Below are 21,936 nucleotides of genomic sequence, written 5' to 3'. Positions count from 1 at the left end.
TTCACGTTATTCAGAAAGAGGTAAAACCCATCCTTCAGGTAACTTGAGTAGTCGCAGATAGCTTAGGAAATTACTCATTAATTTCAGAGTGAAATATTTCCCTGATGCTAGCCCTTTACATTAATGCAGCTATTGTCAGGGCAGGTGTGGTGCACTGAGTCTACGATTCATTTCAACTAATTAGCAGGACAATTTCAGCGGTTTGCCTTTGGCTGTATTACTCACAATTTCACTATGTGCCACTACCCAAATGTGGATGTGTGCTGTTACTCAGACAGATTGATAAGTTGCATTACACAAGTAGGCCTACAGTAAACTGGGAACATCTGCTTACTGCATCCCAAGAGTCAACAGGCCATCGTCAATTTGGGAGCAATAGGACTCTGCACAAAAAGTGGTGACTCATGCATATATTATTCTGTTGTCATTTGACTTTATTTATAAAAAAGTTATATTTTAACTCAGTAATTTAATTCTTCACCAGAGCTTTAGGAGTTAGTCATGATAGCCATTGCATATAGCCTTGGAACCTCTCATTTTTATGTTCTTACTTCAAATTCATGACCTCAGTATATGAACACATTTTTTGTCTGAAGTTCCTGCTGGCTGAGGGGGTGAGGCAGGGAGACTCACATTGTAGTAACTAGTGATCTAACCTACTTCCATGTCTAATTAATTGGAAATGGAGCCGTGTGGTGTGGGGAACTTCCCTCAGGGACAGGATATGAACACTGCTTCCAGAAAATTAGGGATGCAGACTGTTATATGCCTTTTCCCCCTTTTCTCTTAAGCATTATGAAGGATAACCCAAATGAATGCGGTGTGACTCTCTGCATGTACATGGTGCTTTGGACTCCTAGTTAAAAAAGTTGGAGCATGGTCAACCTTTCCACTGAGTTATCCAATTTAAGAAAGCAGGTCAGCAGAGAAGTACACTAAAGGTCTATTGCTCACTTTTCTGGCCATCAGAAGAAAGTCTACACAGCCAGGAACAGGCAGTCATACAGTTGCTCTGTCTTCAGCTTGGTATCATCTTCACACTGTCCTGGAGTTGGAGCGGGCCAAAGAATATCTCTAAGTCTTAGGGTCTGTCATGTTGCTGGATCTGTAGTGTAAAGGCACTTTGGCACTCACATGAAGGGACTGAGAACTGAATATTCCTTTCCTGGAAGATAACCTCAGAAAACTGGAGCCACAGGACTCCACGTGACTTGCAATTGTCAGAAGGGTTACATTTGTTAATTTTGCAAACTCCTGGAGCAAATCCCTCAGGTTATGATCTTGCGTTGACCTCACGCAAAATGGGATTTAATACAGAATTATCTGTAAAGTGTGAACCAGTGCTGGCTGCTTGCAGTTGTCTTATTAAAGGTTCTCTGGGACTTTTCTTTCTACTGATCCTGTTGCATAGTTCCATGTCACTGAGCTGCTCTTGGTTTGAAAGGATGCCCCTCGCCATTCGCTAAGAATTAAAGCTGATACCACCTTCCCCAGGAAGATGCCTAAGGATGGATAGCAGGAATGGCTGACATGGAACTCCATTGCTTAAATAAAGCTATGGTTAGTGAGGGAGTCACACTTAGAGGATATTTCTGGTGATGTATTTCTTCTATCATGCAGCTGAAAGTTACTAACCTATTGAAGCAATAGAAGCTTTGGGAGGAAAAACATTTGCCACCCGGGCCTTGTGCACCCTGATTAGATGACTGTAGATTTTTTCTGAGAGTGAAGTATTTAGAATGTGGGATCAGACTTCTGGACAAGTTCAAGAGACTTAGCAGCTAAAATCTCATTCAGAGTGAATGGGCTTCAAAAATTCTTTAGTACTTCATTTTTATTTTCCCCTTCAGGGCCTTTATGCTAGAAATGCCAGCACCCTCAGAACTGGCAATTGCTCAGATTTATTAGTGCAGGAGAAAGACAGACTGAAACAGGACAAGTCATTCTGAATAACTGTATAAAGGCTGCATTGTCAAACAAGGTGTCTTCCTCCTGAGATCAAGTAGAGCACCTCTACATGATGTTTGAAAAGAGAGCTAACAGAAATGGATTGACAGATAAGTAACCACCATTTCTGGTAAACGCTTAGTTACTTGAATGAAAAAGGATAAGGACTACTGAGTACCCTTGATCAACGGTTTAGGGGAGTGGGAGACAGAGGTGGTTTGTATAGACAGCCTCTCCCGTACTGTGGTTGAACAAAGGCTTGTCAGTACACAGCAGGCTGCCTTCACATGTCCTCCAAGGAGGTGCAGCCTGTTCACAGCCTTTTTCCTCCAGTCTTTCCTTGCAGCAGTATCACCCTCTCAAACTTGGGGACTCAGTGGCTACTACAAATGCTTCCCATCTGATTTCAGTCCAAGAAGTAGGGCAGGTCACTTTTTGATAATTTGCTCTTTCAAACTGAAATAATTTAGAGAGTCCAGGTGGTTAACTGGAGATGGTAACAAACTGCAGCAGGAGGAAGCAATGCATAGCTGTGAATGGTAACCTACATGCTTGAAAACAGACATGTAAACATTGACAGTCTCCCCTTTTTTCCTAGACTGGTAGATTTCTGAATCAGTATCGGCAGCCCTGGCAACCACAGTCTAGACTAAAATGTCGGGTTTTCTGCAGTTCTGATGTACACCTATAATTGGCTATTATATAGCCCTATGCCCTTGATGCTGGCAAAACCTGTGGGTTTGCCTATAGACATAAGAATAAATGATCAGCATTTCAAAGTGTATCCTAAAGCTCAATGCCAAAATGCACATGCTGGTCCTGATGTAAATGGGCTGCTGTAAAGCCTATACCAGCATAAATCTCCACAATCTATGAAAAATATCTATACACCTAGTGTGGAGCTTTACTTCAAGCACGCAAGCTAAAACACTTTGCATAAGTTAATATTATTATATCCCACAGTTTGGTGTATATATAAGATGTAATGCCCTGTGGGAGAAAGTTTCAGAAGGCAAGGAAGCCAGCAGTGCAATTAATTTATTCTTCAAAAATGTCGCTGAAATATCATACTGAGAACAAGGAGACAGACATTAATTCTGGAGTATTATGCAAAATAAGTGGCCATGTCATTCCAAAGGGTCAGGGTAGTTTATTTTTAATTACCCTGTTAAACGCAGAAAACCAGAGGCTTCAGTGATAAGTAGATCTGGGTCCGCAAGATGTGGTACAATAATCCAAAGCATATAGCTAGTGGTCTCTTTGGAAGGAAGCTGACATTTTCAAATTATAGTGTAGAAACTACACAAAGAGAACAGAAACGGGAATTATTAACAACTTACCTAATGCTGTTCTTGCTGGTGTGGCATCTTTTTTAATCCAAAAGGACACCCAGGAAAGAACAACTGTTAATATACAGGGAATGTATGTTTGAATAGTAAAGTATCCCATTCTTCTACTTAAGTCGAAGTATATAGTCATGACTACATAATCACCTGCAATAATAGCACAGAAAATAAATTGACATTGTGGTGAGATACAGATGGTTGTTCATTGAGCTGCTAATTTTTTAAGCTTCATAAAAACACTGCATATGAAATGTTTCTTAGCATTTTGAAAGCATCTGTGCAGCAATGCTCACATGAAATAGAATTCAAACAAAACTTTCAATTCTGATTTCTTTTAGTTTTAGGTCTCTCTGGAAATGTTGACCTGTTTGGACAGGCAGAGGCTCTCAGTAATCATTCTGGATGAGTAAGGCTTCTTGACTTTCCAGACTTGATATTTCTGGATAGATCCATGATGGCAAACATGAAAACTACTATCATTTGCCAGATTCTATAACCAAGCCACACAAAATCCCTCCATCTGCAAGCTGTGTCTTCCCTGCCCTAATTTTGAGTGACTTCTGTTAACTTCTTTTGAGATATGAATCAGGCAGTAGGGGTCTTTGTTACAAGTGTAGCATGCACATGAGTATGCCTTTACATAAGAAGAAATTTATACACACTAGACAAGAGAGGTCAGAATGTGTACTTTTAAAGGACTCTTCATTAAAAATCAAGAGTCTCTTTTCATCAACATTCCTCCATTTCAAAACAGTTATGGTCACTTGTAGTATCTCAACACTGTAGTATCTCTACACCTTCAGAAGGTGAGCCTGGATATAAAGTTTATTATTCTGTTCTGATTCATAAAGTCAAGAGCTCAGTAAGAAGACTAGTTTATCTCACATTGCATTATTTCTTTCACAGTATCTCTTCTGCTAACCCTTGTGACTCCACAGGGGATAATAATCTGTCCCTCTCTCTCTACCCAGTAGAGGCTTCTGACCTTACCACCTCTTCCCTTACTAACAGCTCTCTCGGCTTCATAGATGTTAACTATCCTTTTCTCTCACACAGTCACAGTGATTAACAATAATGAAACTGAATTGAGACCAATTTCTGTACTTGACGTATTGAAGTATTGTATTTCCGTTTCAGACATGAAGAAGAGTTTATATGCCTGAGAACTTTTATGGGGTTTTGTCTTACTATGTCAAATTTGATATAATAAATTATATTGCTTCTTGTTACAAACCTTGGCCTACTAGTATACGATATTTGCAGAAGGCATCATTTGCAATAGGTACTCAAGTCTGTCCTGTTACAGCAAACCATCAGAAGACGGAATAAATTAGTAGCACAGAGGGATTAATCCTCAAAGGAATGTACATACAGCTCTCCCAAGAAGAAGCATAATGGGTTCATTAGGAGTTGAGACAAATTAAATCTTAATCTTCTAGTAACAGAGAACAAAATGAACAAAAGCATTTAATACAGTTGATATTTTGACTATAGCTAGCCATTACATAGAAAAGAAATTAATTCAGTAAGAATAGCTTTCACCCAAAGAATCTCTGAAAGCCACTGCAAAATGAGTGAACTACTGTAAGCTACAAAGTCAAAGGTAAATAATAATCTGAGGGTGGGATTTGGGGGAAGAAACTTAGAACAATGACTCAAAAGGTAAAGTTTCTATGTGTTAAGTACATGAGTTTGAGACAGATACATTTGGAAGAGGCTGACAAGCCTCTGGGTGCTTCCATCATGCTTCTGTTAAGTGAATGCATACATTTTCACAAGTACAAGTTAAAAGTGTGTAACTCTAAGAAGTTGGACAGTCATTTCAGAAGCCTTGTGTAATTGGCATTATAGGACAGAGGTTTTATGAAAGGGCTCACTGCTCTTACAAGGAGGAAGCATTGCAGTACATTATGACATAGAGAGCCTTCTGGATTGTTCACATGCTAAGGGTTATTTTCCTGCCACTAATCCCCAGCACTTTTCTCCACTAAGGGAATGGCACCAGGGAACTGGTGTGAGTTAGTAAGAATTGGTTCAGCTGTCTTATTGTTAGACTACATCAGATCCCTAGTCTGGTTTGTTGCACTGAAGAAAGATGTATACCACAGCAACTGAGATCATTTCATAGAAGCAGGTGTAAGGAGTCAGAGACTGTGCTTCTCCTGACAGGAACCAACCAAACAACAATGGAAAAAAAGTTATGATAATGTTTCAAACATTGTCTGTCAAGGCAGAAGGATGAGCAAAAAGGAAATCAAAGACTCTGTAGGAAATGTGCCAAGCCTCTATGTTTCCCTTATTCAGTTATTATATCTAAAACTGCATGTCTATGGATAAGCTGGTTGAAAATGATATAAAACAAAGCAATCTGAAGACTTCTCATTGTGTACAACGATGTAAGATACACACAATCCAAGTACACACACAGGTCACTGCTCCTCTGCATAGTGATACCCAGCACAAGAAATGAGAGTGGGGCTAGACACTGAACAGTAAGATACTGGGAAAGTAAGGCAGAGTCCCTGCTTCCAAGGAATTCAACTGAAATAAACCCGATAAACTGAGAGTAGGAGAAAATTATAACACATTTCAACTGTTTTGCAGACAGGAACTGAGGCAGAGATTAAATGACACAGAGAGTCAATCATCACATTTAGTCATGAACTCATTCAGTTTCTTCCAGGCAGGATTCATTTTCCCTGATCTTAGATATTTAGAAGGTAAATTCTACAGATGACCTGCACACTGTGGCCTCCTTTCTGTAATTAATGAAGGGAAATTGGCACTTTTAGTACATGGTTTGTCTAATTTGTTTTAGAGGTACACTTTAAGAGGAGGTGAATGTGCTCAGAACTTTTCCATTTCTCTCCTGTGATTAAAAAAGGGGAGTTAGTGGCTCAGCTATGGACAAAGACATTATAATACTTGCAGGTGATCCAAGGAGTCAATCACACCCCCTGATTCCATGATGAAAGCTAAATCTGTCTGCTTCTGTGAGGGTGCTAAGGTTATTTTACTTAAACACAATAACCTTATTAACCTTTTAAAGGGTATTTTAGTTACTTTCCTCGTTAGTTTCACAGTTAAACTTGATGCCTTCGTCCCTGAGACATACACAACTCCTTCTCTGCTTGTTCCTCTGTTCTACTCAATCTTCCTTCAATTAACCTTCCTTCCTTCCTTCCTTCCTTCCTTCCTTCCTTCCTTCCTTCCTTCCTTCCTTCCTTCCTTCCTTCCTTCCTTCCTTCCTTCCTTCCTTCCTTCCTTCCTTCCTTCCTTCCTTCCTTCCTTCTCTCACCTGCTGTTTATTACAACAGAACTTTTCTTCTTCTCTGCAGAACGTCTTTCCACCAAGTTAAATAAAGGAACTGTGAGCTGGTCAACTTTTACAAGGAGCTGCAAATTCCCAAGTATCCAGCAAAGACCCATAGATGTCTAACAGGCACCCAACAAAGATGAAATCTGAATTCATTTAGCCACTAATCTATTTTCTTGTCTGAGATCCATACAAAGATTCTCACAATGAAGAAGGCGGACCCAGTCATGCAAGCAGCAGCCATGCATCTGGACTTATATACCATACCCTCTGTGCTGTACTTACGGGAACATACTGACAGATAACATGCCAAGAGACTGGGAGAACAATTTGGTTTGGTGGAATTACAGTTGTAAAGTGGAAGTAAGAGGAGAATTTGCTGGTTTTGCTACGGTACTCTAACCATGCTTAGAGAGGATGCAGCTCAGAGACGATGAACGCTGATGACAGTGCTTAGTGGGAGAAGGAAATTGCCACTGATGAAATGCACAGCCCCAACTGGAAGCACGAATGTTGTGACTGCAGTCACAGGCAAACATGTTTCTTTACAACATGTACTGAATGCATTTTTAATAGCTACAATAAATTACAATTTTCAAATAAATTCCCACTTCAGTTCTATCCTCAGCCAAGTCAGCTTCTGCTAAGATTCCTGAATTGTCTCTGCGTACAGAAGAGCCAGTATGTATGTGCTATGGCTGCTTTCCTCGTTGCACTACTCCAAACTGTATCATCAGCATCATCAGCAACATCACCATTATTATTATTATTATTATTATTATTATTATTATTACTACTACTACTACTACTACTATTATTATTATAGTATTATTATTATTATTATAGCCTAAACAGCTCCTTCCAGAAGTAATTATTCTCTATGTATCTAAAAGCACTTGTCTGCAGCTTAAAGGAAAGTAGCCATGGCACATACATTTATGACTTTATACACACAAACTAATTCGTAAAAAAAAACTCCTCTCTCTTCTATAAGACCTGACCTACAATGCATTCTGTATGTCCTGCAGGGATGAGCAACCCGAAGGAGAGAAAAAGCATTCAAGAACTCCGCACAGTGCCTCCTTGTTCATTCGCCAGCCTTCAGAGATGCACCTGCCATTACTACCACTGCTAGAAGAGGAGCTGGGGCTGATTGTGTGACAAAGCTCCACAGTGCAGGCAAGATGGGAAAAACCTCCTTCCAAACTGTGTATCATTAAATCAGTATACTTGGTTTAAAAGTAATCACACGGTAATTGCCTAGCTAGGGACAAGTAGAATAGCTAATGCCAAAAAGATTCACTTTGAAACCTGGAGAGGAATTCTACTTTTTAACAGCTTAAATAATTACCCAGAAAGGCAAACTAACTTTTAACTGAACCATCAGGTCATCAATTCACTGAAATAATGAAAATTACCTTGAGGCAAAATAGTGCCCAACCTGTTTTCTATAATGAGAGCAGAAGATACACCTTGAAGCAGCAAATCTGGAGTAATAGGAATAGTGTAGCAATGCTTCCCATGAAATCAAGATGACTGCTGTCTGTGACCCATAGGACTTATATTAGCATAAGTTTCTAGTTTGAAAGTAGGACATTATTTAGAACAATAATGATTTTAAAAGGAATAACTGCAGTGGATTTTAATGAGCAATGCTAAACTATAACTTATTTCCTCTGTCTTTTGAAGACTAAGGGCATGGTTGACTGAATTGACAGAATTTTACAGACATTGTACCAACAACAGCTCCCTTCAAGGTGAAATATTTAAACAGAATGCAATTGGCTATTTTATTTTAAGAAAATATTTAAAAAATATAAAATTATATACTGTAAATAATTTACTTACTCAAACCATGCTATACTATCTTATCACACATTTTCATTTAACCTCCCATTACAGTCTGAGGTTAACAAGTGCTACAATCCACATTACGTTAGAAAACATTTAAACAAAGAATGACTTTACAAAGACTGCAATATGAAACAATGCATACACAGAGCAATTTCAGCATGTGAGTGAAGGTTACATGCTAATTGTCCATCACTAGAACTGCAGAATAATGAGGAGTGGCAGAGTTTATGCAGGTTGTTACAAGAGTTTGATTACTGAAAAGAGTCCTAGTCATTAGAATGAGGACTCACACAGTGTGTCACGCGTATTTCTTTGTTGATCAGCCAGACCACAGAGAGTACACCGAGGCATCTGGCTTATTATCTTAATAAATCAAATCTACTTAATAATGAGCAAACTAAGTTTCTAATCTTCAGTGCTTTGGTTTTAGAATTTTATTTTAATTTGGAAGCCAAGATGTCATAATCTGAAGATGCTATTAAATCCTACTATTTGGTCTTCATTTTCCCCCAGCCTGTTTTCTGATCTTTGTTTCCCAAAGCTCCATTTTTTTTTCCTGAACCAGGTTTCTCTGCTTTCTTCGTAAGCTGAAAATTGTCTACTGGTTTGGCCACTGTCTATCAGTCATCCAGGATGGTGTCTTTGCATCATAAATGCCTTCTTTTACAATTCTTCTCTCAGATATCAGAGTTGAACTGCAATACTTGAAAAAAATTAGCTCAGGAAGGAGGCCTCTCCTGTTGTTGAATATATTGGTGACAGAGCTGACAAATAAAACCACTGAAAAAACAAATATTCATCAAAGTCAGTATGTACAGAATTTTTTGAAAAATGTTCACCAGAGAGGTTTTTTGGAAGTGATGCATGCTGTCATGGCAGTGCTGGTGTCGACTGGGGACATGCAAGTTTTAGGCTCAAGACATGGCTTCAGGTTCCAGCTTTTGCACTATCTGGAAAGAATACCTCAGCTCAAAGTCACACAGAAATAGAGCATGTTGCACAAAACCTAACCCTGCCTGATTCAGAGTAGAAATATTCTTCAGTACCAGATAGCAGAGTCATGTGAGCCGGGCTTTTTCACATCCCAGGCCACCATCCCAATCCCTCAAAGACACGCCCAGTGGAAGTTCAAGCTATCTTCTTACTAGTGTTACTGAAACGAAAACAGATGGATTGGGATTTCTTAAAGTATGCTGCCTATTACTAACACTTCAGCAGCTGGTCTCTCTACAGAGCTGGTATCCCATCCTGACACAACTTTGTCTCCAGCCAGTCCAGGTATGGAGGAATTTTGAACTTTGGAAGATTCAAAAACTAAGCAAAATGTTAGAAGAGTTAGCAGAATGCCCTCACAGTGGTTATGACTCCAAAAGGAGCTTTTATTAAAACAGAAAAGACAAGGGTGAAAACAGGATTTTGCAGTTGTCTTTAAGAGAAATGTAGAAGGAATGAGTCATGAAAGTATAATTAAAAAATGCCTTTATCTTCTTCAGCATCTTTATAAAAAGTAAAGAAATGCGGAAGACTTATTACAAGCTTATTCTGACTCCTCCAAAATGTGTCAATCAGCGTGCATCAGCAGTTTTCACTTCCAGGAGCTATCTTCACTCCATAGCACTCTAGGACAAGGTTGCCTATAGAGGTAGTAGATGACCCATCCCTGGAAACATTCAAGGTCAGGTTGGACTGGGCTCTGAGCAACCTGATCTGGTTGAAGGTATCCCTGCTCATTGCGGTGGGGTTGGACTAGACAACCTTTAAAAGTCCCTTTCAAACCAAACCATTCTATGCTTCTGTGATTCTATGACAAACGCATGCAAGCCAAAAAGGAAGAACAAAATTACAGAGGTCATGTTGACACTCAAGGGCTTGTCTTAGATTCTCCTATGCTGCTCTGGCATTTAGGTATCTTCATGGTGATACCTAGATAACCAAGATACTGTCCTTGGATGGGAGCATGTATACAGCAGAGAAACACATTTGCACCTCATCCCAAATAAAATGAGTGTTCTTGGAGTGGCAACAGGCACTCATTACATGCATAGTTTCTGCATAAGCTGCATGTTTAATCACACAAGAAATGCATACCCATCTTCAGAAGTATCATTTTTGTATACATTGCTATAGCAGCTATGAGCTGCCCAGTCACAAGCAAGGATCTTACATAACTGATATTGAACAGAGGACAAGAAAGCTTCCTGTATCCCAAAGTTCCCTGGTTTTGAATCATAATTGCCTTTGGTATTATCAGAGAATGTCTGTGTGTGTGTGCATGTGTGTACTAGTACAGTGTAGCCCAGACTTGGCTTTCAGCACTTACATTTGAAAAGCAAATTTTCCAGAAATGCATACACACTATGAGTGCCAAACCATTGCTTAAGTTTCCTATTATCATAGACAAATTACTATACCAGCATACAGTGAAAAAAAGAAACTGAAAGCCAACAGCAATGTTTGTGCTTGTAGAAATCATGTTCAGTTAAAAGTGTATACATAATCATAATAATGCTTAGTAAAAATCAAATATTGACAGATTAGAGTGTGAAAAGCAAAGACCAGATCCCAGGCTGTCTGAAGTAAACAGATTTTTTGAAGTCAAGTAAGACCAAGACTTTGTCCTAACTTCTTAGAATCGAAAGACATTGAGCTGCTTTTTTCTTTTCTTGTGTAATAATAAAGGAAGATAATATTGAGGAACATACTTTTACTTGAAGATATCAAATTTTTTCATCACTCAAAAAATTTGCATTTATTCTGCTTGTTCTTCCCTGGATAGTGGTGAACTATCATTTTCTTTGATACAAGCAGCATTTTCAAAAGATTGTTTTAAAAATACAGTTTTGTTAAATCAACAAAATTTAATGACTATGTTTCCAGCACATAATGTTACTTCATCTTCTGGTTTTGGCATTCAGTATTAAATCTGGAAAACCAATGAATTTGTTCAAAGATCAAATTTATTTTTATTCATGTTTTCCCCCATGATTATTGGCATACATAGGTTGTATACTGGAATTTTTCATGAAGAACTGAAATTAGATAAATGAAAGACCATTTTTTTCAACATTTAAATTAATTGTGACCTGTTGTCATTTGCAACCTACTAGTCAATATTTCTTGTGCCCTAACCAATTCATTATATACGATACTGGTTCTTTCAAAAAACAGTTCCTTTTGATTCAGCTCTGATCATTTCACTGCCTGTAGCTGCAGCCCATATCTTTTGTTAACCGTCTTGAATGCTCTGAACATACTCGGGACTTCCATGTCCCTGAACAAAACTGACCTCCAGAATTAATTCTAAAAATACAAGCTTTGCAAAAAAAAAAACAAAACACCAACTAGTGTTTGGTGACATGATCAAGAATGTTTTGCTTATATGTACACTTATGTGTTTATATACATACACAAACTGTCCTGCCAAATTCACATATTATTTCTTCCCGGTCCTACTGCTGTATATAATACACCCCTTCAACAATAGCTATGTGAAGTTACAGCATCTTATTCACCTATAAAGTATTATAAGCATCAGAATTGCTCTCAGGCTGTTCAGACCTTTCATCTTTAGGCAGAAAGACATTTTTGGTTTACATCATGAAGTATCATTTGGTATGTTCTTTCAAATGGGGTACTAATGAAAAGGATGACTTTTTAATTTTCGTGTTGAAAGGTACAAGTAATATTGGAAAATCCTGCAAGAAATGCGGTTTCATCAAGCCACTTGATGGGAATAAAAATATGTAATACTATAAGCAAGACTTCAATCCATGATTACCAGTCTAGTTCGATTTCCGCCTTAACAGTAGAAAAGTTACCCACATAATCATTGTTTGCATTGATGCATCAATTTGAGAGAAAATCGATATACATATATGGTATAGCATGCGTGATCTATTACCCACTATTCCTAAGAAGTGTTGTCATTTACCACATATAGGTTTTCTTTGTGCTTGAAGAATAAAAGTGAACACTGGCAGATGAATTAAAAGCAATAATAAATTACAAAAACTGCCAAAGTCAGTGAAAGCAGATGCAGGATCAGAGTGAAAGTGAGTGTCATTTATGTAAGAATTTTTTTTAAGAGAGTTTATTGACAGGAAGCTGTGCAATGCTTTTGGAACAGAACATTATTCATGCTCCATAGAGCACCACATACTGTAGGAGGTCTGAGAATGTACGACACTACATGTAGCTGGATGGGATCCACGCAAGAGTGCTGAGGGAACTGGTGGAGTTGGCAAAGCCACTCTCCATCATCTATCAGCAGTCCCGACTAGCAGAGGAGGTCCCAGATGACTGGAGGATCACCAGTGTAACACCCATTTACAAGAAGGGCCAGAAGGAGGATCCTGGGAACTACAGGCCTGGCAGCCTAACCTCAGTGCTGTACAAGATTATGGAGCGGTTCATCCTGAGTGTGCTCAATGAGCATGTGAAGGACAACCAGGGGATCAGGCCCAGCCAGCATGAATTCATGAAAGGCAGGTCCTGCTTGACCAACCTGATCTCTTTCTATAACCAGGTGACCCATCTAGTGGATGAAGGAAAGGCTGTAGACATCATCTACCTGCAGTTTAGTAAGGCCTTTGACACTGTTCCCCAGAACATCCTCCTGCAGAAACTAGCTGGCCGTGGTTTGGATGGGTGTACTCTTTGCTGTATAAAACACTGGCTGAATGGCCGAGCCCAGACAGTGGTGATGAATGGAGTTAAATCCAGCTGGTGGTCAGTCACAAATGGCGTCCTCCAGGGCTCAGCTTTGAGTCCGGTCTTGTTTAATATCTTTGTCAATGACCTGGATGAGGGGATTGAGTGCTCCCTTAGTAAGTTTGCAGATGACACCAAGCTGGGTGGGAGTGTCGATCTGCTTGAGGGTAGGAAGGCTCTGCAGAGGGATCTGGACAGGCTGGATCGACGGGCTGAGGCCAACTGTAGGAGGTTCAACAAGGCCAAATGCTGGGTCCCACACTTCGGTTGCAACAATCCCATGCAATGCTACAGGCTTGGGGAGGAGTGGCTGGAAAGCTGCCCGGCGGAAAAGGACCTTGGGGTGTTGGTGGACAGCCGGCTGAACATGAGCCAGCAGTGTGCCCAGGTGGCCAAGAAGGCCAATGGCATCCTGGCTTGTGTCAGGAACAGTGTGGCCAGCAGGAGCGGGGAGGTGATCGTGCCCCTGTACTCGGCACTGGTGAGGCCGCACCTGGAGTGCTGTGTTCAGTTTTGGGCCCCTGACTACAAGAAGGACATTGAGGTGCTGGAGCGTGTCCAGAGAAGGGCAACGAGGCTGGTGAGGGGTCTAGAGCACAGGTCTTGTGAGGAGCGGCTGAGGGAGATGGGGCTGTTTAGTCTGGAGGAGGCTGAGGGGGGACCTTATTGCTCTCCACAACTACTTGAAAGGAGGTTGTAGTGAGTCAGATGTTGGTCACTTCTCCCAAGTAATCAGCAATAGGACGAGAGGCAATGGCCTCAGGTTGTGCCAGGGGAGGTTTAGATTAGATATTAGGAAAAATTTCTTTACTGAAAGAGCGGTCAGGCATTGGAACAGGCTGCCCAGGGAGGTGGTGGAGTCCCCATCCCTGGAGGTGTTCAAAAAATGTGTAGACGTGGCACTTCGTGATATGGTTTAGTAGGCATGGTAGTGTTGGGTTGATGGTTGGACTTGATGATCTTAGAGGTCTTTTCCAATCTATAATTCTATGATTCCATGATTCTATGATTGCATGAACACTAGTGACTCTTGCATTCGTTTTACTCTTAAGAAGCATGAAATCATGCCTCAGAACCCCCAGGTTTATGTCATCTATCAATGCTGATCACTACTCATTTATTTATAAGTCAGAAAATCTTACAAGAGCTGTTGTTTGTGGGAGGAGGACCCTTTGTACTAAAGTTTGTTACGAAGTCCCACAGGACTGGATTTGGTGAGCTTGTAATTCCCAAACCAGTTGAAATAGTTTTCAATTAGCTATCAAAAAAGCAACATTTTCACATAAAATGCTCTCTCTTTCCTCTTGAGAATTTAATTTTACACATTTTTAAAAAATAATAATGGAAATGCAACATTTTGCTTGACCTGATATTATTTTTGTACAAATAAAATCTTCATGAGTTTGGCCTCACCTTTGTGACTGAACTGTGACATCTTTTATGTAATCGTGGAATGGGATAACCTGTTTCTTCCTACGCATACTGACATGTACTCCACCTCAACTGTCCCTAACATAAGCTTTTGTGCTCCAGTTTCCCTTATAATCTTTTGAAAGCTTTAAATAGTATCTTACAGTTGGAAGCCCATTCCTGTTGATCATGTTGCATTCTGGAACAGGCTATATTGATTATCTGGTCTCACTTTCTCCATGGTATGAGATTTCTCTGAAGTAATCACCGCTGCAAACCCAAAAGTTGTTGGTAAAATAGAACATCTTTTAGAAATGCAACCTATCTTAATTTAGAAATCTTCAGCGATAGAGTTGCACTGTAACCCCTGAAGTTCTTTCAATGCTTAGTTATTCTCATTGTGAAGAAGAGGTAAGTTTTTCTTAGTCTACAGTCATCTAGCATCAGCTCAGCTCTTGAGTCTGAATACATCTTTGCTACACTGAAGAACCCTTTTTAACCAGTTTTCTTTTTCTCATGCAGGTATTTGGAGATGGCAATCAACTACTCTTTGTCCTTGAAGATAAACACTTATGGTCTGTTAACATAAAGAATTATTTCCAGTCTCTAATAAATCTTCTGGACCTTTTGTGCTTTCCACAACTTTTCAAAATAACTCTTGAAGTGCAGCCATCAGAATTAGGTCATATTTTAATAGCAGCTGCATAAGCATAACATATAGAGATAATAAAAGTGCCCTTCTTCTAGGGAACAATCTTTCTCTGAATACGTAGCCAATATCTGTTCTTGGTATTTTGGCCATACCTTCAAACAAGGAATATATTTTAAATTAACTATTAATTGACAAGAAATACCCTAGAGCCTTTAGACCTGCAGCACCCAGAATGCCAGGTCTCCAATTCTGGGAAAGCAATATCTATAGGCTTCAATCCAAAACACATGCTTCAATCCTGAATACATGTTCTGAAGTACAGAAATGCTTATTGGCACTTGAATCAGGCTACAAAGCAATCTGAACTTCTTTCTACCCTGACTTGTATCTATTATTGACCACTCCCTCAGCCTTTGTGTCACCTCTAAACTTAATGAGTCTTAATGTTATGATTGCTTCTTCACCATTAAGAAAAAGTATTAAATAGCATCAAGCCAGAAGACATAGCAACTCAACAGAAGGTCCTGTTTTTTCTAGCTGTGTTATGAATCTTAACTGGTAGTCAAAATTTAATAATTTGGTAGGTGCCACAAGGATTTTCTTATCACTGTAGCTTCTTAATCAAAATGTCATACTGCATCAAGTGAGATGTCTTACAAATGTACATTGTATCACCCCACATGCCTAAGCTCGGGAGATGATATTGAGATAATTTGACAGGAGTTAGTTTCTATGAATGAATTTTTATTGGTGTTAATTATATTATTCTTTACACTTGTATTAATCTATTCCAGGATCAGCTGTTCCAGAACTTTGCTCAAGACCAATGCAGGATGAAAAGCCCATAATTACATCAGTCATTTTATTTGCAGTTTTTTGAAACTGAAAAAATATTTTATTTCCCCTGAAGCATTCTTTGACGACTTGTCACAAGTGGGCAGTAGTGATCCCTAGTCAGTGCTTTAAACTACTGTTATCAAGTTATCAAAGGGTACGTTAAGTAAAGAAGGACCTGATGAAGGGGTTGTGCTGAGGAAGTGGCTGGTAACAATAGAATAGAATAGAATAGAATAGAATAGAATAGAATAGAATAGAATAGAATAGAATAGAATAGAATAGAATAGAATAGAATAGAATAGAATAGAATAGAATAGAATAGAATAGAATATTTCAGCTGGAAGGGCCCTACGATGATCATCCAGTTCAACTGCCTGACCACTTCAGGGCTGGCCAAAAGTGAAAGCATGCTATAAAGGGCATTGTCCAAATGTCTCTTAACCACTGACAGGCTTGGGGCATTGACCACCTCTCTAGGAAGCCTGTTCCAGGGTTTGACCACCCTCTCCATAAACAAATGCTTCCTAACACCCAGTCTGAACCTCCCATGGCCCAGCTTTGTGCCTTTCCCACACATCCTGTCACTGGGCCCCAGGGAGCAGAGCTCAGCACCTCCCTCTCCACGTCCCCTCCTCAAGCAGCTGCAGAGAGCAATGAGGTCGCCTTCAGCCCCCTTCTCTCCAAACCAGACAAGCCCAGAGTCTTCAGCCACTCCTCACAGGCCATGCCTTCCAGCTCTTTCACCAGATTGGTTGCTCTCATCTGGATGCATTCAGGTGTCTTCATATCCACCTTAAATTGTGTTCTCTATTTTCCACACAGAAAACCAGTAAGTGGTTACTTGCATTCAAAAGACCTCCAAGATTTTTTTATCTTTTACACTCTAACTTTCTTTCTCATACCGAATTCCTGGATGCTAGAGACAATGCTTTTTGATTTTGAATTTGTAAACAGTAAGGTTGAGAAGTTGCAAGGAATGCTATTTGTAGAAGGATTTTTCTAGCATAGTCTTTCAGGTTGAAGCCATCTGGCACAACAATTTCTCACTTCACTTTTTAGGAAGATGTGTTTTGTTTTTCTGCAGAGCTGTTTGGTAGTCTGCAACAGATGCAAGCTTGCATTCTATTTGCTGTTTTATCTGGTAGAATAAAGAAAAATATTGATCCATATGCATTCACACTTACTTCCAAGACATTTCACAGCTGGAAAAAGGGAATGACACTTCTGATTGAGTGTTATTTTAGCTCCTTCTTTGCCTTCTCAAGCCTTTCTAACTGGATTGTTATCAGTCCTTATTAGATTCCCAGCAATTACTATTTTGGCTCTTCACATTTCACTGATATCACGTTTTCAAATGTATGTTCATAAACACGCAGTCCCTGTTGCCTTTATTAATTTCCCTAGCTTGTATCTGATATCCACGCAATGTTTTTTCCTTCACATCCCCTAATGCCTTTGCTGCAATCTCCTGGTAATAAATTAATTTTGTGCTAAATAAGTGCTCCTCTTTTTCTGCTGTTCCTGCTAGCCCTTTTTCTTTAGTGTACCACCCTCCTGGATTACCTAGTTGATGTGTTCGGTACTTCCCAGTTCCTTTGCGATGAATGAAAAAGCCAGTCTAAACCTGATTCAAATCCAACTACTTCTCATCTGTTTATCTCTATTTATGAGTAATATTTTTCATTTCTGAACTCCATACTCAGACTTTCACTTGTTTTCAGCAGAAGTATTTCCTTCTTGGCTTTAACCTGACAATAGTGTTAGCTTAAAATTTTTAAAGACATAAAATTGGAGATTTAGCCCAAGTCTGTTGATATTGCTCTCCTTGCTGTCTCTAGGAAATTGCTTTTGCTTACTGATGATTTATCTTTATCTGATATTCTGTAGTGTGAAATATTTAAATTACAGGAGAATAACATGCACTGAATTTCTAAGAGGATTTTGTTAAGTTAGACACTGTCAGAAAAAGGACCAACACTATCCCCGTTGCAAATGATGAAATAAAGCTGTCTTCCCTGAAAACCTTTCAGTAACACATTTTAATCATTCTCATCAGTGCTGGGCAAGAGCCTACATGTCTTTCTACATCTTTCTTGAATGATCCAGAGAAGGAAGAGTGACCACAAAGAACCGCAGAGAAAAGAAAGGACTCCTGTGACATTCTGAAGAAAGGAATGACCAAGAAAAGTGGTTCAGTGACACAAAGGTGATGTTTCATTCACAAATCATTGTTAATTGTAGACTGGAGCAACTACAGTGCAGGAAGCTATCAACACCCATTGATGCCCGAAGTTAATTAGTTTTTGGCAAACAAAACAACAGTTCTGTGTAATGAAGCCAGTCCAAACTATGGATTTATTTTTCAGCTATGCTAACTTTTTGAAGAGTGTATGTTAGTAGTTTTTATTATTACTGTGTAGGTTCTAGTTTTCCTCAACTACAAATACCCATGCAATTTACTAAAAAATGTAGGAGTTTTGGGGGGATTGGAGTGGCCTGGTGTACTCCAACCCCTGAATAACCATTAATCACCAATTCAAAAGGCACTGTGTGAAGAGAATTTTATGTCAGACGTGCAAATTAAAAGGGAACATGAGATGAATTCTAACTGACTGTAACACTATAAAGACTTTCAAAATTCAGCAACTTTAACCATCTGTTTATAAGAGGAGGACAATCTGGGGATGGCTAAATATGGGAGAATCTATTAATTTTGTAACTATTTAATGACTTTGATGCTGTGGTGGCTGAAGCTCTTGTCTGCACTTAGAAGCAAACAGCATAGTGTGTGGTTTAAAGTTATTTTCTCCCAAATATCTGTAAAACATTAAGTTTTTATGCATGTTAGATTGAAAGGGCCAAGTCTGTTTCATTTATGTGAAAGGACTCAGTTAAAAATTCGAAGAGCTGTACCAGTGGAACAGAACAGCTACAAAAAGGCTGGAGGCTGGCAGTTTGTAACTCCTGTATACCTCTGGTCGCACGGCTTGTTCCTTCATGAACAGCCCTTGTTGCTGGGCCTCGCAGGCCTGCGGCTTGTAACCATGCCCTGCTTTCATTCAACAACTAGGTATGAGCTCTAGCCCCGTGGGGGTCTTCTGGTGACTACAGCCTAAATACTAGTGGTAGAACTTTCAAAAGCACTTCACTCTATTGAAAATCAATGAGGTACAGGATTCTAAGTCACTTATGCCGCATATTTACAAGGCAATTGGATGAGCATGAGAGAGGGTCTAAGCACAGCACACTCTGGCACCAGGCCGAGTTGCAACTGCATGAATGCCTTGCTAATATTGATGGATTGCCAGTCTTACTGGGATCACTTTGAGACCACTGCTACTGGGCATCTGCAGCATGCAAGGTTCCTCATGACTGTATGCACCCCACAGATTGACCAGCAGGCACTTTGGAGAGTTTTCTCCTATGTGAATTAGTTTCACATATGCAAACAGAATCTATCAGTACTGGTCATCTAATGAAAAGAGTATAGGACCTACATTCCCTACATTTCATTCAAATTAAGTCTTCTGAAGAAGAAAGTGTAGGAATGTTTCAATTTCAGAAAGGCTTCAGACCATAAAAATTAAGTGTTCAATGAGGTACCCAAGAAGGAGCCAAAAAATTTCACTGGCAGGCTTAATTTAAGCCTGTGTTTTGGTTCGGTTTTTTTTTCTGCAGCCAACAGTCTCTCTGCCCTGTGTTTTGCTTCCACAGATGAATCTGAATGCAACATGGAGAAAATACCGCATGCACAAAATGGTAGAAGGTTAGATATAACCATCTGGCAAGATATGATTCAGCCCTGTGAGAAGGAAACTTGGGAAATTCACAAATAGTGAAGGTCCCATTTAGATAGCATACACACTTTTGCAACCTGACCACATACAGAGCACCCATCACATTTGAGACCTACTTTGCCTAAGAGCTACCTGAGCAACAGCCAACTTTGAGAAATAAGTATAAACAACTATTTCATATTTCTCCCCAATAACATTACTGATTTTAGTATCCACCAGACAGACTGGAGAATGAAGTATCTTATTTAGACAGGTTGGTTACAGGTCTCAGCAAAGCGATTAATATTCACTATGCTTAGTAAGCATAGGTCTGAGGTGAAGAGTTGGCTCGAGGAAGAAGTCTAGTCTTCAGTTTCACTTTGTGAAGGGTGCAGTAACCAAGTGCTATGGCTGAATCTGTGCTGATAGCACCTGCTTACTGAACAGTAGCTTTTGACAGTTCAGTGATTTGCAACATGTTCAACATTTAAGAGGGGCATTAAATTAGCCCAGGGTAGAGGCTGGCTCTGTGTAAATAGGTGCTCAAGGAGTTTCTGTCAACATTGAGTAAAGTTTGCTGTGTACATGTAAATTTTCCTGTGTACATCTGTTTCAATAAAAAACGCATTTGAAAAAAAATGGGGATACATTATGCGTATCACTTTTTGTCGCTTTTAGTTTTTTTCTTTTTCTGCTACTGCTCTTTACAAAGAGAGCCTATTCCTGTGTGCAGATTATACCTTATAGAGTGAGAAGTGCCTTCTAGAACTGAGTTACCACTGATCAATTACTGCTGCATTTGTTGATAAGCCTCACTATGAGAAGATGCTCCACGTGAGACTTAATACTTTAGGCAAACAGCTTGAGTATTTGGATATTAAGATTAGATTTATCTCAACGTGTTCTTTCTTTGACTGTATAATTTGAGCCTTGACTGCCAGTAATTTTATTCTACATCTAGACCTCTGCTGGGCATTATCTCCAATTTGTACGAGGTTGTGCAGGAGGTTTGCAATAGGAATAATGGGAATAAATGCACTTGTGCCTTGCTTAGGTAAAAGGCTATTGTGCTAAGCCCCCACAAGGTTTAGCCACTGGAATTAAGTTTCTATGGCACAGCCAATCAGTTATGATAAACTATGGGTCTTTGTACATAAACAAAATGTTAATGAGATGCTAATGGCAGGTGTAACCTCCTTCAACTGTCAGAAAATGGATAGGAGAGACTGTTAAAACTGAAGTGCTTGGAAGAGCCTGAAGAATCACTTGTGATGAAAGTAGGTTGCTTTTCCATCAATATTTAAGTGTATTTTTAGCACAAGGACAACAATACTGACACACACGAAACAGAAAATGACAGATCACCTATGAGCACTGCCTTGAGATTTTATTTTTTTTTTTATGTGTAGCTGCATTTGGTCAACATTTCCCAGAGTTTTTAGGGATGCATGGGTCATCTGTGAAAATGTATTCAGAACTCAATTTTGGCAAACAATGCTGAAGCTTTGGAGCATTTTACTTTCAGAACTTTCAGAAAGATTACCCTAAAAAAAAAAAAGCAAGCTGTTCCAGTAGTTGAAGATTTCTTAGTATAGTTCATAACCTTTGGTTTATTGCTTGATTTAAACTATTATTTTTGGCAAGTAATTTAATTAGTTATTGACAAAAAATAATTACTTTGGCTATTTTGGAAACTGCACATTTAAATACCCACAATACTGAAAAAAACCCCAAACCTAACCCCTTCTTATTCTGAGAATGTCTTCAAATTAAATCCGTTATGAAAAGTCCAGCCACTTCTTCCTTACTTTTCTCCTTGGATCAGCCTCTTCTACCTGGTTTATTTCATCCGGAGCTACCTATCCTCAGGCAGCCTTCACTTCTGTTTCATTATTTCTGCATTATGATTCTTTTCCTACTGCAAGCAAAGAGATATATGCAATTTTGCTCCATCTCAACCTATCCCATGCTTTTTCTTTTCCTCTAGCATACTTCGTCTTAGTCTATGAATTGCTTTGGAAATTATCACTTCAAAAGTTTTCTATACATTGAATTTTAATGTCAGAAAATGCAATTTGTTCATTAAAA

General features: G+C 39.3%; 1 protein-coding gene across 1 annotated transcript in view; it reads right to left on the bottom strand.

Annotated features, from left to right (window-relative positions):
- GABRG3 (gamma-aminobutyric acid type A receptor subunit gamma3) overlaps window positions 1-21,936 on the bottom strand; it is a 364,187-nt gene that overhangs the window by 17,569 nt on the left and 324,682 nt on the right. Inside the window, exon 8 of the mRNA XM_075427299.1 lies at window positions 3,288-3,440. Within this exon, the coding sequence (XP_075283414.1) occupies window positions 3,288-3,440 (153 nt within the window). The remainder of the gene's footprint in view (window positions 1-3,287; window positions 3,441-21,936) is intronic.

This window comes from Opisthocomus hoazin, chromosome 1 (genome assembly GCF_030867145.1).
Source record: "Opisthocomus hoazin isolate bOpiHoa1 chromosome 1, bOpiHoa1.hap1, whole genome shotgun sequence".
Lineage (NCBI taxonomy): Eukaryota > Metazoa > Chordata > Aves > Opisthocomiformes > Opisthocomidae > Opisthocomus > Opisthocomus hoazin.
Note: the sequence above shows the minus strand (reverse complement) of the source record. Positions and strands in the feature narration are given on the sequence as shown.